The sequence below is a fragment of the Xiphias gladius genome, chromosome 19 (genome assembly GCF_016859285.1).
Source record: "Xiphias gladius isolate SHS-SW01 ecotype Sanya breed wild chromosome 19, ASM1685928v1, whole genome shotgun sequence".
NCBI classification, from domain to species: domain Eukaryota; kingdom Metazoa; phylum Chordata; class Actinopteri; order Istiophoriformes; family Xiphiidae; genus Xiphias; species Xiphias gladius.
Window position 1 is genome coordinate 20324432 of NC_053418.1, and position 18041 is coordinate 20342472.

At 43.5% G+C, this 18041-nt stretch overlaps 1 protein-coding gene across 2 annotated transcripts in view; it reads right to left on the reverse strand.

Moving 5' to 3' along the window:
• Positions 1-323: 323 nt before the first annotated feature.
• Positions 324-18041, reverse strand: part of LOC120805289 (tetratricopeptide repeat protein 28-like) — a 162138-nt gene continuing 144420 nt past the window's right edge. For both annotated transcript variants that reach the window (XM_040155400.1, XM_040155401.1), the window contains 14 exons: positions 15557-15686; positions 15196-15414; positions 13017-13176; positions 10713-10853; positions 7321-7465; positions 6978-7157; positions 6258-6802; positions 5692-5939; positions 5486-5610; positions 5015-5246; positions 4687-4763; positions 3036-3165; positions 2779-2886; positions 324-2627 (listed from right to left, as the gene is read on the reverse strand). In XM_040155400.1, coding sequence (XP_040011334.1) covers positions 1015-2627; positions 2779-2886; positions 3036-3165; positions 4687-4763; positions 5015-5246; positions 5486-5610; positions 5692-5939; positions 6258-6802; positions 6978-7157; positions 7321-7465; positions 10713-10853; positions 13017-13176; positions 15196-15414; positions 15557-15686 — 4053 coding nt within the window. In that variant the 3' untranslated portion in view covers positions 324-1014. The remainder of the gene's footprint in view (positions 2628-2778; positions 2887-3035; positions 3166-4686; positions 4764-5014; positions 5247-5485; positions 5611-5691; positions 5940-6257; positions 6803-6977; positions 7158-7320; positions 7466-10712; positions 10854-13016; positions 13177-15195; positions 15415-15556; positions 15687-18041) is intronic.

The window sequence follows — 18041 nt, forward strand, 5'->3', positions numbered from 1 at the left end:
GATTTTTCCTTCATTTCAATTGGACGATTTTTATAAACCTAAAGAACAAAATTAGAGAACATACAGGAAAAGTTAAAAAAAAGTTATTTTTGTGTGACAGAAATAAATGTTTTTTATTATCTTTATCTTTTTCTATGTTATTTATCTAAGGGCCCACCGATATATCTATATCTGTAGTATCTATCGACTATATCTGTCTATCTGGGACGATAGATAGATGCAGGCTATCACACAGTGGTATCAGGCAACATAATACTAATATAAAGTCAGGATTACAAGAAAGCAAACATGATGTTTTTTTTTATTGAAACAGTTTACTGATAAATGACAGATGGTTGTCATGAAACTTTCATGTTTAATCTCAAAAATCATGGGCTAAAAAGTCATACATGGTACTTAACATTGAATAGCAAGAGAATCCATGCTTCAGAGCAGACAGTCAATTCACAAAGAAATCAGGCAAAATGCCCTTTTGATTTCAATAAAAAATATTAAATCTTTTTTCCCCACTCTATCCATCTTTACATGGTACAGTTTTGTTCACTTTTTAATAATATAAAAACGCTTAATACTGATTGTGAAACACTGGAATTAATTTACAAAACATAATAATAATAATTATAATATTAATAACAATAACAAACAATAATAACAATAACCATTAAATTTAGAGAAAATCAGTCATAACTGTTGCATCTTGGCCCACACAAACAGCAAAGTTTTGGGGGAAAAATACCAAATGGCATTTACATCTACCTGACACACAGTTACACACAAACACAGTATCAGGTCGTTGAGTATTTCTCATTGCCATTTACAGTGTTATGGGCACAAAGACAAGACACTCTCTAAAGCATTCATATGCCTCTGCAGGATCACACTCACTGACCAATCAAATTCTTCTCACTGTCAGTCAAGCTTGGTGGACCAATAGTGGTCCTCAAAAAGTGCCCTACTCCTCCAGCACACAGGATAGTAAATGATAGATAAAAGTATAGGACCGTTTTAAATGTCTCAGCATTTAGAGGAAGGAAAAAATCTTCCAGGCGACAGGAACTTGTATCCATTGCCAGCAGGTAGTCGAATAGAACGAGCACCAGGGCTACTGCTTGTGGAAATAGTAGGTGATGGGGCCACTTTTCTCTGGGTGGAGCAGTGGTGTCCATTGGAGGAGTTCTTGCTGCCCCTATCCAGTGACTGCAGCCCCAGCTCCCGCAGCTCCAGGCTGTCTTGAGTATCATTAGGGGAGCAATGGCGTGGGGAGAGGTTCAGCAGGCTCAGTACATCCCTACTGGCAGAAGCAAGGGGTCCAGGAGCACTGTGGACAGCTTTGACAGGACCTAGATGTTGCTGTTGTTGGGCTGTGGCATTAGCCCAAAAGGTCTTCAGATTGTGAATAGCTTGGACTTTTTCATCGATGACCCCTCTTCTTAGCCGGTCCAAGTCTGTGGCATCAGCTGATGTAGAGCATGCAGAGCCTGTAGAGGAGTAGGACAGGGCAGGGGATGGAGCACTACCAGCCGGGGACTGGTGACCAGAACTGGGAGACACATTGCTCGGGGAGCGAGAGATGTGGCCGCTGTATGGGGAGCTTGGGTACTTCAATTTGAACTGTGCATGGCTGTCCAGAGTGGGCGAAGGATGGCTGCCCTCTTTTTGGGAAGACTCAGAGACTGCAGGACTATTGTAGCCAGAGCTTATCTTCTGCAGTGAAGAGGAACGTGAGGGAGGTTTGGGTCTTGGGGAAGACTGAGCTCGGCCACTAGCGCTGCTGTTGGGACGGCTGAAAGCGCTAGTTTCAGAAGAGCGGAAGGTGCTGCTCCGAGCTGAGGTTCCTCCAGCTGTCCCACCCTCTGCCCCAGCTCGCTGAAGACTACCCACAGCTCGTAGGTGGCTTTGAGTCTCTTCCAGAATCTTCTGGGCCAGCTCCTGAGGATCCAGAGGGACCGTTTTTTCTTCCTGAGACTTGACAGTACTGTCGGTCTCGGTACTTGACTGATCAGATTCACCTGTGTCTGAACTGCTCACCTTACCCACTTTCTGGAATGGTGAGTTTGGGCTGGGCACAAGGCATGTTTTGACAGGGGATGTGGGGGTGCTGACACTGCCCCTTGATGATACTGATACAGTGTAGCCTCTCCCTGCTCCTGTGCTAGACCCACCAACAACCCCCCTGCCTCCACGGTGGTGGCGCTGGCTGTGGCCTGGCGGCAGAGGCAGAGAGTCACAGTGACTTCCCAGTGGCTCGCTGCTGATGATGGAAAAACCTTCATATTCCTCCTCATCCCCCCGGGCTCCTGCCACTGCAGCAGCTGCCCCATGAGGAGAAGAGCGACTACGGGGAACATGAGGGTGTTTGTGAACAGAGTAGTGTGCTGTGGCCCCGCTGCGTTGCCGATGACCAAGGAAATCACACTCTGACTTGGAGGCAAAGCTCATGGAGGAAGCTACAGAGCTGAGGCTATAGACAGAGATGGCATCTGATGCCTGGTTGTCCAGGCAAGGAGGAGAGAAGGGAAGGCTTGAGTATCCCATGGGCAGTGGGTTGGACACAGACTGGGCAGAAGCTAGAGACTCAAGGGAAGATGAGCTGTCCAGGCTCAGACGCTTGGGCAGTTCTGTGGAGTCTGGAGAAAGAGGAGGAGAGAAATGGAAAATTGTGACACCTGATAAAAACAAAGTGCACATTCTGGATTATTCTTAAGTACAGTCATGCAACTGAAAATATTAAGAAGGAGAGAAATGATGCACTGAACTTCAGTACATCAGTATACTTACCAAACAACGCCAGCAGAGACTGGAGAGCAAAGTGCAAGGTGCGGCGGTTGGCTAGCTTGCCTGTCTTCAGCACCACTTCTTCTTGGCCTACCTCACATAAGTCAAATCCTACACACACCCAAAAGGACAACAGTTGTAACTTAGAAATTTGTCAATGTGTCATTGGGTCTGAGTCCACGGAGATACATGGATGCACGGTGGGTAGGAAGTTGGAAGGGACAAGAATCAGTAGTTTCATTAAGTAACAACTGACTCACCAAGAGCAGCCAGAAATTCATGGCATCCTGGCAATCTCCATAGCTGCACACTAATGGACACCTGGATGGGCAGGAGGGAGAAATCCTGTTCTTTCTCTCCTGTCTGGAGTTGGACCAGCACCTGGTGGAGCTGGAGAAGACAAATGGGGAAAAGATGCAGTGGTTAGGAATGACAAGAATACAATAACCTGAAGAACTCTAGTGGAAATGTGATTAATGGCTTTAAATTAATTTGCGTGATCAAACAATTTCTATTCTATCAAGAACTTGAATCATCCAAGTGCAAAGTTATATAATTCCTTACTCTCAATTAACATTTACTATTTAAGTTTCCTGATATAATGTCAACCACATCTTATTGTGGAACTACTGTAAAAAGATTTTCTTGAGTAGGAATAAATCTTTTTCTTAACATGCTTGAGTCCTATTCATTTGTACTTAGGGCCACAGAACATCAAGCAGAGCTGAAAGGGTTTCAGGTTTTTGGGGGTTTAAACGTGCCCCGTGAGCACGCCTGTTTTGTTTGAGGATTATTTGGCTTGGAACAGAGACAGCTTTGTCAACTTGACGTAACTGTGCAGAAAGTAGAAACATGCCTCTTCACTTCACTTCACTCTTCATTATTATGAGAGGTTTGGTTTTACATCGCAGCTTTATCCCTTCTACCACCCTGAAACATTCCTCCGACCTGTAACGAACCAGGGTTTTAAATCCTTAAATACTCGAAATCCCTAAGATCTGACTGCAGGAAGTAGCAATGAAAAAATTATGAACAAGACAACACAGTAAATGTTTGTTCAGCTACACTTTATGCAAGCGAATGCTAAATGGCATGTGCTCAACAAAACTGATCATTAAGTAGTCATGCAGCTTCTACACAAGAAAGTGTTCTAGAAAGTTTGGCAGGACAGACAGTGGAGAGTGGATAGAGGAATAGGGTAGAATGGGGTGGAGTGCAGGTCGGTGAAGGCACACTTACCATTGCCACCATATTTTTAACAGCCTTCAGACAGCACGTTAGGGGCAGGGGAGAGAGAATAGGCTTTTAATTGCATGCACACAGGCCATTCACAAAGGGCATAAGGGTTCAGGTCAACAAGAAAGTTAACAGCAACAAGTAACATACATTTTCAATATATTATAGAGTTTGATGAAATCAGCATTCACAGATAAGGCTGAGCATTTTTCATGTGCCTTGCACTGAGACCAGTATTTGTAGTAGGAAACAAAAACTGCTAATCATCAACTAACTGGACAACCTTTCACTTTAAGCATGTGATAGCCACATATTACACGTAAACAGGGATAAACCTCAGCAAAGTAAGATTAATTCTCTGGTGTCACGAGTTCTGGTGCAAGAGAACAGGACTCCGATTGTAGTTAAGACTTTGTAATTAAAGGACTGCTAGTAAGGCTTCCATGCAGCATTTCAATGCAGATTAAGCTGTAGCATGAGTTGCTAATGTGTTAGCATCTAGAAAGACCTTCATGATAGAAAGGTGTACCAGAGAAAGTGTGAGCGGACTGCCTCAGTAGTCCTTAATACTGAATAATAGCAATGGTATTTGTCGTTTGATCCACAGACCAATTTCTATCTGCTGCATTAGATTTAAAAATCCAGCAGCATTTGTTCAGAGCTGCAGAGGCCTACCCGGTTGATGAGCTGCTCTCCTGCCTCTGAAGTTGTGATGAGTTTGCACAAAGCCTGGAGAGCTGGCGGAGGCAGACCTAAGGGATGGGATCAAAGGAAGTTCTTCATTATTCATACTCAGGGCACGTTCTTCATTAGCCCAAACCAAATAGCACTATAACTAAACAGGTGATATCATATGGAAGAATATGAAACACGGTTAAAAACAGAACAGGACAGACCAGCCTGTGTTATTTGTGAAAATCAATGTAAATTCATTGAAAAAAAAACAGCGGGCAGTTTCTGAATCTGATTGAACTGCGATGTAGAGCTTGTCTCGGGTACATACCCAATAGTGATTGTAAAGTGGTGCTGCACTGCTGAAGCCTGTCTCCTGGGTCAGCAGTGGGAAAGAAGACAGCAGCAGGGATACCGGTGCCTGCAGAGTCAAGACGGAAGCCCACAGCTGTCAGCAGGGCTTGCCAGCCAGGGACACCCCCCACCTTGTTCTCCACACTCTGCTGGGATGTATACATGGAGTTACGCTGGCCGTTCTGTATCCTCTGAAGAGACTTCTCTACCTGCAAGGAGCATGGCAGTGAAGCATCAGTATTATAGTTTGTCACTGGTTGTGACATTTTTTATGAGTAAGTCCCTGTGTCTGTGTGTGTGTGTGTGTGTGTGTGTGTGTGCGTGCGTGCGTGCGTGCGTGCGTGCGTGCGTGCGTGTGTGTGTGTGTGTGTGTGTGTGTGTGTGTGTGTGTGTGTGTGTGTGTGTGTGTGTGTGTGTGTGTGTGTGTGTGTGTGTGTCCATGTCTCACCAGGTGGAGTAAAACTCTCAGAGCATCACGCACTCGATCTGGATACTGCAGGATCTCTGCCAAAGCTTGGCCAATGAGGGAAGATGGGCTGTTAAGCTTCACATCATTGCCAATCAGCATATATCCTGGACAGAAAAAAATGCAAATGGTCATCTTTTTTATTATAGGAATGTAGATTTAACACATATGTGAATGACATCTCTTACCTGCCCAGTTAGAGGGGTGAGAGTACTGCTTGCTACTCTGAACAGTCTTCATGGCATCTGCCAGGGCTGCACTAGCCTTGGTTCCATTGAGTAGGGCAGTGTAGAAGGCATGGACAAAAACCTTGGAAGCTGCGACAGGGACAGGCCACAAGGACACGAGAACACACTGAGCCCCAGCAGCCAGGAAGGCCCTGGTCAATCCCACGACACCGTCTGCTGTGACCTTGCTGCTGGACTCCTGGTATGAACTGTAGCCACAGTGACACACACATGTGGATAATTGAATAAGGAAGGTATGAAATATTTACCAGATTAACATTTAAAGCATTATTTGGTGTTAACATCTTCCAAGGTTATGCTCTCTTGTTCTCATCCCTTATATACAGTGTATTTTTATTAAGTAGATAAAGCCTTAATGTCTGTAAATCAATTCTAAATCTGCATCTATAGTAGGATTAATTTGATCCTAGTTTTCCATTGTTATTTGGTAAAATAATCAATTCACTGCCTCAGAACTATAAATATCAGGACCAAAATCCATATAGGTTTAAATTTGTTACACCTACCCCAGCACCACCAGCTTGACAGGCAACCTCAGGTCCAATATATCTGCAGCTGTAAGGAGGAACTCCTGGAGGGGTGGACTGTCACAGATACTCTCCACGTCACTGCTGTCATCCTGCATGTGGAGGGACTCTGGGATAGTGTAGCTGCTTCCAATGGAGCCCTTCCTGCCTCGACCACTGCTGCCTCTCCTCCCCCCTGCTCCTCTCCCCACTGTTCCCACTCCCACACTTGAACTTGCCCCACCAGGCACGCCCTCCGGGTTTGGGGTGAGCACCAGAGCTGCCAATTTCCAGGAAATGTGGGTGGCAAAGTGGGCACACTCAGCTTGTGTGAGGGCACTCATCACCCTCTCCTTGGTAGCAGAAGAGCCAGCCAGGGGTTGGCATCCCAGCAGTTCAGCCACCATCAGAGCCTCCTCCTCTGCAGAGGGCATGGGTCCCCACAGCCAGCGGTCCATCACAGGTGAGGGCAGTCGAGGGTTCCCCACCACTGCTGCCATTGAGACACCACCACATGGAGCTGGTACTGGGCGCCGAGAGTGAGCCTAAGAGCACAGCAACAAGGCTTAAAATCTAGCTCTAGCTCTAATGACTTTGTCCATATCCTATAAGGATATGGACAAAGTTGAATTTGAGGCCATAAAATTCATCATCAGTTTTTATAGGAGTTCAAACAGAAGTATGGAATTATTTTTCAGTCATTTGAATTAAAAGCTCAACCTTTGCACTGGATCCAAGGCCATGGATGGAGGGAACAGCGATGAGGCTGAAGCGCTCATACAGATATTCATTAGAAGAGCTTCCTTTTAGCAGGGCGAAAGGGATGAGGTAGAGTTCTCCCTCCAGCACCATCACCAGTTGTCTGTGTCTGCCAACAGGCCCACTGGAGTGCATCAAGCCCTGTCAGACCAAAGGATTAGTACGAAAATACACATATACAAAATAGCATTCAATACGTGGTGCTTTTGAGTTCTATCTCATAACTTTATTTTCTCTTATGGGCTTCTCTCTACCACACAACTGCATCAACAGGTATACAATGACCCATAGAGGTAGCACTCACCCCCTCCATAGGTGCGATGAGCAAATCATAAAGTGCACGGAGCGGAGGCTTGCCGAGGTTGCTGGAGCGGCGAGGCAGGGATGAGTTGCCATCTTTGGCGGGAGACATGGTGTTACTGAAAAGGCTTGTCATACTCTGGCAACTCCTGTATAAACACAACACAAAACAATACATGTGAAAACAATGTTTTCATTTTGTTCAGAATACTTTCATGCTACAGACCCAAGCTCCAAAAATATATGAATGGACAACAACTCTTTTTTTCTGTTTTCTTTAAGTTACAAAATGACCTTCTGTCACCCAGATATACAAATATCTAAGATATCCTATTTCTGGGCCATGCTTTTGTCCCCATTGGTCTCCAATGTCACGTCTGTGCTGACATTATTCTTCATGAGAAACCTAAACAGACCTATATTAAAATTAAGAAAACTAGGGCTGACGTTGAGGTGAACAAAAGGTTCCTAATGGAAATTACTGCATAAAAATTAGTTTGAAGCGAAAATATTTCTCAGTGCTGTGACTATACCATTTTACATTTTAATAAATGTTGCCAAGCACTAAATCTTTTTTGAAAATTTTCAAATAAAAGCAATTGTTGTCAATAAAAAGCAAGTCGTTTTGTCCACTTAACACTAGAATCACTGTATCTTAACCTAGTCCTTGGGCTACTCAGTTCTGGTCTGCTTTTTACGTCCAGTCACCCCGGCTTTATAAAAAATCCTGCACATAAACAGGGATCTCGGGCATCAAATTGTTCTTTAACATCAAACGTTGCTCTTAATGAGCTTTCCAGATGTGCTGGGAATGTGTTTGATGAGGTCCAACTTGCTGCATAGTGTTGGCTCTAGCAAGATGTAAATTCTGCCGCTGTAGCTTCTATCAGTTTGTCTGTGGTACTGGAACAAAGCTGCAGCAGAACAGAGTGATCCACCACTCTCAATCATAGAGGATCATCTTTCTTTTTCTGACATGCTAACTTTCAAATCTAAGCAACAGTAAGAGGTAGATAAAGGCAGGCCATACCGGATCTCCATTGTGATGTGCTGCAATACCTCTATAAACACATACTGTACATAATTTCATATGACATGAGGCAATACCGATTAAAAATATTAATTCAATATATAAACCTCCACTAGATGGCAGTATTGCACTGTGGTAGTCTTGTGGGAGCTTACAGAAACATGTGGTGAATGTCAGTTTGCCAGAATCCCCACAGGAGGTGGAGGAGAGCAGGGTTTATCCCATCTTTACAGGGAGCTACTCTACATATAATTAAAACTCAAAGCTTCCATTTGATGGAAGATGGGCTTATGAGCCTCTTCAATGCACTACCAATAACGCTGCAATATTTTCCATTTCTGAAACAAACCAAAGATAACAACCCAGTGTGTTTGAGGCATGTCTGCTGTGAGACGGGAGTGACAGCTCAGGCAGAGACTCAGGCAGAGACACACAACATACTGAGAACTGTGCTGATGGTGGCTGTGGGGCTAGAAGCCTTTGGTGCTGTGGGCACACAGGGCCAAGCATTATGGCTGCACTTGTCACTACTCTCCATCTGTTCCACCAGCTAGAGTTTCTTCCGGGCCCCAGCCAACAGACATCTATCCTGCCCTTCTGGTAGCCCCAGGGCACTGGCCTCCCTCCATCCTCCCAACACTCTGTCATTTTTCCCAAGTCTTGGCATGATCCTCCATGGGAAAGCAAACAATCGTTTGTTAGCCTGACATGAAGAATGAGACAGGAGGCAAGGGATAAGATAAGAGAAGGTGAGTGTCAAGTGTAGAGGGAAACAGTGAAAAGAAAAGACTAAGAGCAGTGAAGCTGAAGAGGAAGAAGGCTGAAGGCTTAGTTTGGTCTGCAATTGCAAGACTTGCTTTAGGTGTGATCTGGGGGGGTTGATACAATGGTAGACAAGTTAGCCTCTATTATACTTAAGCTTTTTACACTGGCCTAATTTCTAGCTATGATATAAATTATCACTTAAGATAGTGCCCACTCAGGTCTTTTGATGCAGGTGTCCTGTTCTGTCAGTGCTTACGGTTTCTTGACTGACAACTTCATCAAGATCATCAAACCATCTCATTATGCTATCATTGTGCATAAAACATTTTCAATTACACACTGAGGGGATTAGACAGGAGAAGACTTTCATTATCACCTTCTCATAGTAATCCTTCTAAGCTCCCTGGTGAAGATTAGATCTCAGTGTTAAAATAGGGCAATCGATGATAACAGCAAATGATATCACACCAAGAAGCACAGATCTTTTAATGCTGAGTATATTGTTCTCGTACCTATTTTGATTTAAATGTCATTCAAACAGAGTTTATTATATTTTTTCTCCTTTCTCTTAATTATGAGTAATTATGGAAACACTGCAATCCTCACACCAGTAATAGCTTAAATCTTAACATATAACAGGAATATGATGGGGGGAATTGAAGTCAAAGAGAGCCCTTGAAAAAAAAACACATAAATGTACATTATCTGACAGCAAACCCCAAGATGTATGACTTGAAATGACTTTGAGGTTTTCTTCCTTTTTTCTCATGCTTTAGCATTGCGATAGACAATAGGCTCCTAAGCATGAGGAGCTTTATAATTCAGAGTTTTTTGAGGCCTGAAAGAATGAGTGGATTATTACCGGCAACCCATTAAAGAGGCTTAATGAGCACCAAGACTCAATTAAAGATGGAATTACCCTCTCATCAAAGAGCAGCTCAACTGTGGACGAGGACAGGGAAATATGACCCAGACACACACACATATGCACACACATGCACATTTTCTATTGGTATACATTACCAATCAGCACAATGTAAATGAATACTTTGCTTAGTATCATTAAATAATACACTGAACAAGCCAGTGGCAAACTCACTGAAATCTCCACAGTCTGCACAACTAACAGACAGGGTAAATATCTTAAAACCACATGGGTCTCAATGTCTGCGTCTGGCAATTACACACACACACACACACACACACACACACACACACACACACACACACACACACACACACACACACACACACACACACACACACACACACACACACACACACACACACACACACACACACACACACACACACACACACACACACACACACACAAGGCCCCATCAGAGTAGGCGGTTGATAAGGGCTTTAGCAGCTTGGCTCTACTCAGTCTATTTAACAAGGGGGATTCACATGCTGCCTCTGTACTGGATAAACAATGGAGAAAAGACTCCTTTCACAGATGAGCCACAATACCTGCGAATCTCCTTACGCAAGCAGATATTTTAAATCTTTTTTTTGTGGGAAAGTAGGTCTTAGTAGCGCTTGTTGATTAAGGCTGCTCTGTAGGAACATGCAGGTGATTTGCAACAATCTCCTACCTGTTGAACAGGTTGTTTCTGGACACCATGCGCAGGAAGCCTGTCGGATCAGTGACTGAGTTAAGCTTGTTGTTGAGCTCCTCAAATTGTTGGTCCAACAAATCTCCCGCCTCACTCTCTGTCTCACTGCTTGAACACCCTCTGAAAGACAGGGAGAGAGAGAGAAAGAGAGAGGGGGAGGGAGAGTCATGGAGTTAGAGACATGCACAGCCACTGAAATGTTGGCAAGAAAAAGGCATTTCAGCAAAGCAGACAATACACAGACTTAGATTGTTTCTCTGTGGATAAATCAACTACATACTCCTGATCTGCCCAAAACGCATACTGTTCAACCCAAACACACTTGGCATAAATTCCCAGGTTTCGTCCAACACCCTAATGGTAAGCAGATTTAAATCCTTTTATTATAATTCTGGAGATGCTGAGGAGTCAACCACTCCCACCCCATAATCACTACCTCACCACCACTCTCCCCCATCTCGATATCCATTCCTGAACCTCTCTTCTGATGTACCCATATCATGTAACTCTTATGTCAGCTTCTTGCTCTCACTGTAGCTGAGTGTGAACTTATATCATGGGATCTCTCATCACCTTATGCCCCCACTACCACCACCACTGAAGAAATGTTGTAAATAGCACAAAAAAAACCATATACTAATACATAGATTTCAACTGTCACAAAGGGTGGATCCTCCCCTCTCTATACATCATCCTTTCTTTCACACGCATATACTCTCACCATTATTCTCCATCCCATTCATTTTCTCTCTACACACATTTCAGAGTGCTGCCTCCCTTTATCTGCACTCTGGAGAATGAATGGGCTGGTAAGTGGTGCCATATTGTGCCCATCCAGGCGCAGTGGCGTGTGTACAATTTCCTATTGGAGTAGTAAATGAGCTGGTAATGGGGCAGGAGGGCCAGGCTGCTAGGGTGGCAGAGGGTGGCACAGGCTGGCACTGGGCATACCAGCTTGCCACTATGGATCAAACACCAACTAGAGAAACTAGGCTAACGTCAAATACGGTGTAGAGCCATTGGTGTCAATGGATGATTGTCACTGTCAATATATCTCGCCACATTTTCAAACGCCTCCTGCAGACACCCTCTGGCTACATTCCCTGTTGTCTGGTAGGTCTTTATCCATCAGCCTCCGCTTCTTAGACTTTTACACCACTGGTTTTATCACCTCATCCCAACCTTCTTCTCATTCATCCTCCTAGTAAACCCAATTCGCTCTTCCTTTACTTGTCAGGTTCGCTGTTTGTTAGATGGGTTCAACTGTCTGGCTATCCAAAGAGACATTATTCCGTCTCATTTATTCCCACTGGGGAGAGAGTGGAGTACTTTAGGCAAGTAGTGGGGGCCTGTCATCACAGGATGCAATGAGGCAGAATAACACCCTTTTACACACAGACTCTGAATGATAAAATAACCCTTCTTCAGCTAACTCTGGTGAATAAAAGCGTCAAGTTTTTCTTTATGTGTTTTTGTTTGAAATACATTTTTGATGATAAAATGTTGTTTTGCTGTTTTTACAATACCTTCTGTGGTCCGTTACCAAGGGCTTTTCAAAGAGCTCTTGTTAAACAGTGTGGTCTGTAATACCGTTCCTTCAATTTTCTGTCAATAAACTTCATGTGGAGGCTTTTTTTTTCTTGGCAGCTATCCTTGCTCATTACAAAAAGTACAGGCCGAGTACAGATTAATGGCAACTGGGATTATATAAATCAGTGATAGTATCAAAATGGAATTTTTAGGTCAGTATGTTGCAGATCACAACTAAAACATCACGGAATGTGTGGGGTTTCTCCTGTATTTAACATGTATCGCAACTGTTGGAACATATTGGAAGCAATTAAGTCCTTTGCATGCAAAGAAAAAGAAAGCTTTGCAATTGATCTTAATTAATCAAAATCCAGAAAAACAGATGTCAGTAACACAAGCATTGGGTATTAGAAAAAGAAATGGGGCTTTGTAAGGACTGGCTACCTCAAATGTCACATCCATACCAGGTTGCTACTTGTGTCACTTCAATAATTTTGAATTCCATGATTCATATTCCCTGAGCAGCAGAAGAGGGTGTGTTAAAAATCAGCGATGACATTACTGGAAATTGGAAATTCTGTGTATGCTATAACATAATCCATGAAGTCACTTGTTTGATAGAGAAAAACAAGTGATACGCTTTAGCACGTGTTCTAGTAATTACTGTTAAATAAGTATGTTACGATGTGGATAATGAGCTCATGAAACAAACAAAGAGTTTTCATTTCATTGTGACAGCTATAAACATCTCACCGGCTGTAATAAGACTCTACTCCAAGGGCCTCACGGGCACTGGCAATGTGCTGCTCCAACGATGAGCCGCTGGACACTCCATTGCCACCTCCCTCCTGGAAGTCCGACCCTCCTTCTGATACACCCTCGCCCAGGTACACCTCATGAAACTTCAGGATACCTGTGGAGAGAGCCGGGAAACATGGGCACACGTGACTGACTGTTTTCAGCTGTTTATGAAATGAGGAGGGTGGGGGGTTGGGCGGGTATTGGATCATTTCAGCTGAAAGCTGTGAGTGAGGCCACGTGCAGTAGTGCATCTGTGGAGCAAAATGAATAAAACAAATAATTTTCAATAAAAGATAAGAGTAGGCTGCCTGTGCCATCTGCTGCCCGCCATGAGAGCTCAGCTGAGTTTTGAGCCTGAACATCAGAGCAGGGCGGGGAAGAGCACACTGGGGGCTGGAGTAATGGCTGTGTGTGTGTGTGTGTGTGTGTGTGTGTGTGTGTGTGTGTGTGTGTGTGTGTGTGTGTGTGTGTGTGTCTTTGTGCGCATGTGTGTATGGGTGTGAGTTTGTGGGTGTATCAGTGCCGTATGAATTTAGATGTGCTCGCATGTATGTTTCATACTAAATGCATTTGAATGGACAGCATATGTGATTCAGTTGTATATATGTGTTTGTGTGTGTGTGTGTGCGTGCGCAAATTCAGGTCTATAAAATGTCACAGAATTTACACAACTGAAGTAATTAAGACTTTAGTAGCCCTTTTTACTGACTGTGGGCTGTTTAGAGCAGGCCATATTCATGTGCCAGCTGGATGCCAGGGAATGCCAGGAAGATACAGACAGACGATTAGTGAGCAAGTGGCTCCCTCTTAGCCTCGGGCAATATTCGGCGCTTTGAAGACCTTCACTGGTCCCTATAGTGTTCCTCCCCTCCGTATGACTAGTGCTGGGGGGTCAAGTTCATCTGGTTGCCTGGGAGCTGGATTTGATCAAATGTTCAGGCCTGGTGACGGGGGACATGCCAACGGCTCTTATTTCCTCTCTTCACAGCAGAGAGCAGAAGAGAACCAAAGAACAACTAACAGTATGGCGGCACAGGAGTCTTGTGACATGCGCTGTGGTTCAAATGCAGCTCTGCCTATTCTCATTATGAAACTGGAATTTCATGAGTCATATAAACAAACTGCATCTTGTTCTTTTTACCCTTGATGGTGTTACTCAGTGTGTCAACAAAAGAGACAAAAATAGAGAGGTAAAAAAAAGAAGTGCAAAAGTATGGAAATACCCAAAGAAAATGAAAAGAAAAGCAAAGAAACAAAGAAAAGCAGAGAAATTATGTTCTGGCTTGGTGTAGCAGCGATGTGTTTTCCTGTTGGCATGTGTGAAGATGTTTCCTGTGTTGTTTGGCTGTGTCACTATCAATTAGCATGGTTTGTTGGCATATCCCTTCTGGGGTGAGGAGCGAGGCAGGGGGCAAATTTTAACAGTGGAGTGGCAGGTGGCACTACCACTTGGTGTTAAAGCTGGCCTTCTTACCCCTGAAGCTGAAAACAAGCTAAAGCCTCTAGGCCTTTTATCCTCTTTGATTCGAACAAGCATTTGTGTGTTTGTGCTTTCAACTTCATAGTTGTTACAGCTTTAAACATGAAAGCTGCTTTAATTCAAACAGAAAAGATTTTAGTTATTTATGTCCATATATTTATACAGTATGTTACATTTTTTGTAAAGATTTTTATTACTTCAATTACATAGCATTTGATTGCATTTGCATCTAGTATTCAATAAGGATCTATGCCCCATTTTGTGTTTGAATATGTAATTTAATTTGTGTATTTCAATTTGCTGTGTGCACAGGGAACAGATCAACTTAAAAGTAGTGAAAAATAAGTTATGCATAAAATTGAAAAAGGTATAAAGCCTGAAGCTTAAATGTGTTGAAAAAAGAGCTTTAAATACAAATAGGTTCAGTAGTTAAGGTCCAAAGTGTAAAGTTGCCAGTCATAGTGTCACCATATGGCCAACTGGTATCATTTATTTTACCTCAGTAAAAGCATAAAATTTGAAACCTATCCATCAAATTTGATTGTTCAAGCACATATGGTCTCTGACAGTGGAGAGAAGCTAGCCAGACATGATAGGATTTCACTCAGTTTGCAGTCTGAACAACAAACCAAGCAGAGAGTCAAATCTTACCTGCTCCTGGAGCCAGCAGCCAGCTGTACAGGTAACCAGCAGCCATGGAGAAATAAAGCACCAAGGCCCTCTGGCTGTTGACGGTGTCCAGGATGTGCTCCACCGTTACTGGAGTGTAGGGATCTGATTCCTGCTGGCCGGTCTGCCTCTCCACCAAGAGGTCAGCAAAGGCTCGCGTACGACCGCGCTCTGCCACTGCCAGGGCCTCATCATGGTGGCCTGTGGCGTTCAGAGGTCAATGTTGACTAATGCATCAATTCTAAGACCTAATCTTTCATTTACACAAAGGGCTAAAAGCAGGAACACATTGGAATCTAATTGCATGAAAGAGTGAGGATATGAGAAGTGTGTGTGGATGTACCTAGGCTGACAAGGACCCTTTGGAGTGCCTGGTAGCAGGAAGTTTGCAGGTCAAACAGGGAAAGTTTATAGTCTGTGCTGTGCTGGGCTTCGTGGCGGATGGTCTCAAACAGTGCAGATGCCCGGTAGAGCTGAGGATAAACAACAACAATCGGATATTTTCAGAGATCATTGGCTTATGCATTTACATAGTAAAATTATAACATGACACTTTGATCCAGCTCTTATTATTGAGGGAAACTCTCTGTTATAGGTTTGATTCAAAGTGAGGTAAATGAAGCTATATTGTAGGAAGTCATGATGTTTTAAGAAAGATATTTTGGATAAAAATGTCCACAAATTGATATTTGTGTGCATTATTAGACTTTTGAAGATGGAGAATGATTTTGGCCACTAGATGGTAGCATCTCACCTCACTGGTGATCACTGATCAGACTTGCTGCTTTCCAATTATGCCTCTTTCTCAACAGAGGAAAGCACTATAATGTAGCTTGATGAATCACCATCAGACACAAGTAAACCTCTCTTCAGCTCGTATGTGCATGGACGTGGGAAAGGACAATGAAAAGTTAAACCATTACCGGGGCATCTTGGATTTATTTCCTGCAGCGCTGAAGGAAATAAATGCTTTGTGAATTCAATAGGCCTGTCTGTCTTATTGTACCTTTCTATTCAGTGCCAGACATTGGATTGAGAGAAGGAGAGAGACAATGGAAAGGTGGGGCAGCAGGCAGTGTTGCACACTGGCCACGAGGAGCTGGTCAGGAGTGCTGATTCACGGGAGCCTTTATTGATTTCCTATTTCTGCACCTATGTCAGCCCTGTTGGTTGACTGGGACTGCTATAGAGCCACTCTCCAGGAGTCTGGGGCCAGCAGAGAGGGTAAAGCGCTCTGCTCACACTGCTTTACCATAGTTCATATAAGACAAAGAACTGCAGAGGAGAAAAGGTTGCTGGTGCGCATGAAATGGATTCTATCAGCACTGTGGGTCTTGAGAGAGAAAGAAAGAGAAAGAGTGTGTGTGCCTCTTGTGAGAACACATATATGCATACTCTGTAGCTCGTCTGGAATATCCCAAGGTCATGCAAGAAAAGTGTGTCAGAGGGAGAGAAGAGGGAGAGTAGAGATCAGCAGAGAGTATCTAGGAGCTCTGCTGCATTTGTGCTTGTAGACGGAGCTGCTGGTCTCAGGCTGATTTTGCTGATGGGGCTGTGGACTGATTGCTGCACTGCTAGTTTATTCTGTTAGGCTTGCAGACATCCCTTTAAGGACTGAGACTAATTTCTCACAGCACCTCTCCTCTGGCCTGACCCCTTCTGGCACAGATGAAAGGGAAACAATCCTAAATGTGCTGCGTCCGCAGTGACTTGCTTGGCACTGATTAAGGTAAAATATGCTACATTCTTCAGCTGCCATGCATTCAGATAGCATTCCCATGTTGTAGCGTCACTGACACTAACATAGCTTTTATCTGACATGTTAAGTGAATGTCAATGTCACACCAAATTGGTAATGTGAGTGGAGCTTGATACACACATACCTCTAATGATTTTTGTAAAGTAACCTCCCAAGGGAACTCTCCTCCTCTGTGACAGATGATATCAGAGGTTAATAAAAAGGCTTTATCTACAGTAGACCAATGATATTTAAGTAAATATGAATCTATCAATTATTGCTCTGAGATACGAATGTGAGCTCTGCTGAATGAGCTGGTTACAATTGGGACCACATCAATCGGCGTGTTACGGGAAACATCAGGATCACAGCTAGGGTGTTAGACGACAACTGGGTTTAAATATATGGAGAATGAGGAACATGAGGTCAAGTACTCTAATTCCACACCAATGGATGCTTTATGAATTCCAATACAAGCCTATACAAATGAGGTTTCAAGTGAGTCGGGGTATTTACCAAGGTCATGTGTTGCAACAGGCCACCTCATGAATAACCATTTGATCTATACTCTGAGGACAACATTGTCCTCTCCCACCTCCAATTCACCCTGGGACATACAAGCTACAAGCTGACATAGGGAAAAAATCTAAACATTGCTGTGGTAGATGTGGGCAAAGCACTGGATCATTGTAAGTTGCAGTAAGGACCACACAATGTTAAAAGACACAACTATGGTCTTATGGTCAAGTGTTAAACTGGAAAGCAAACATACAGTGGAAAATATGTTACATTGGCTTTTTAGAATAATATTTTGGTTTAATTGAACACATTCCTCAATATGACTCACGAGCCTCTGCTCTAGTCACCACCTTGGTTCAGTCTTTCTTTCCCAACTCTTGTTACAGATAATTGCAAACAGACAAAGTTACTTTTTGAAAACTATGATAAAGAACCGAAAAAGAAAGCTATCTGGGTCACATAGACGTACGTAGTGTGCGTGTATCACGACAGAAATGTTTTGGACTAGATTTTGGAAATGAAAGCAGCTGAATAACATCCCTACAGATACACGTGACAGCCACTGCTGTTG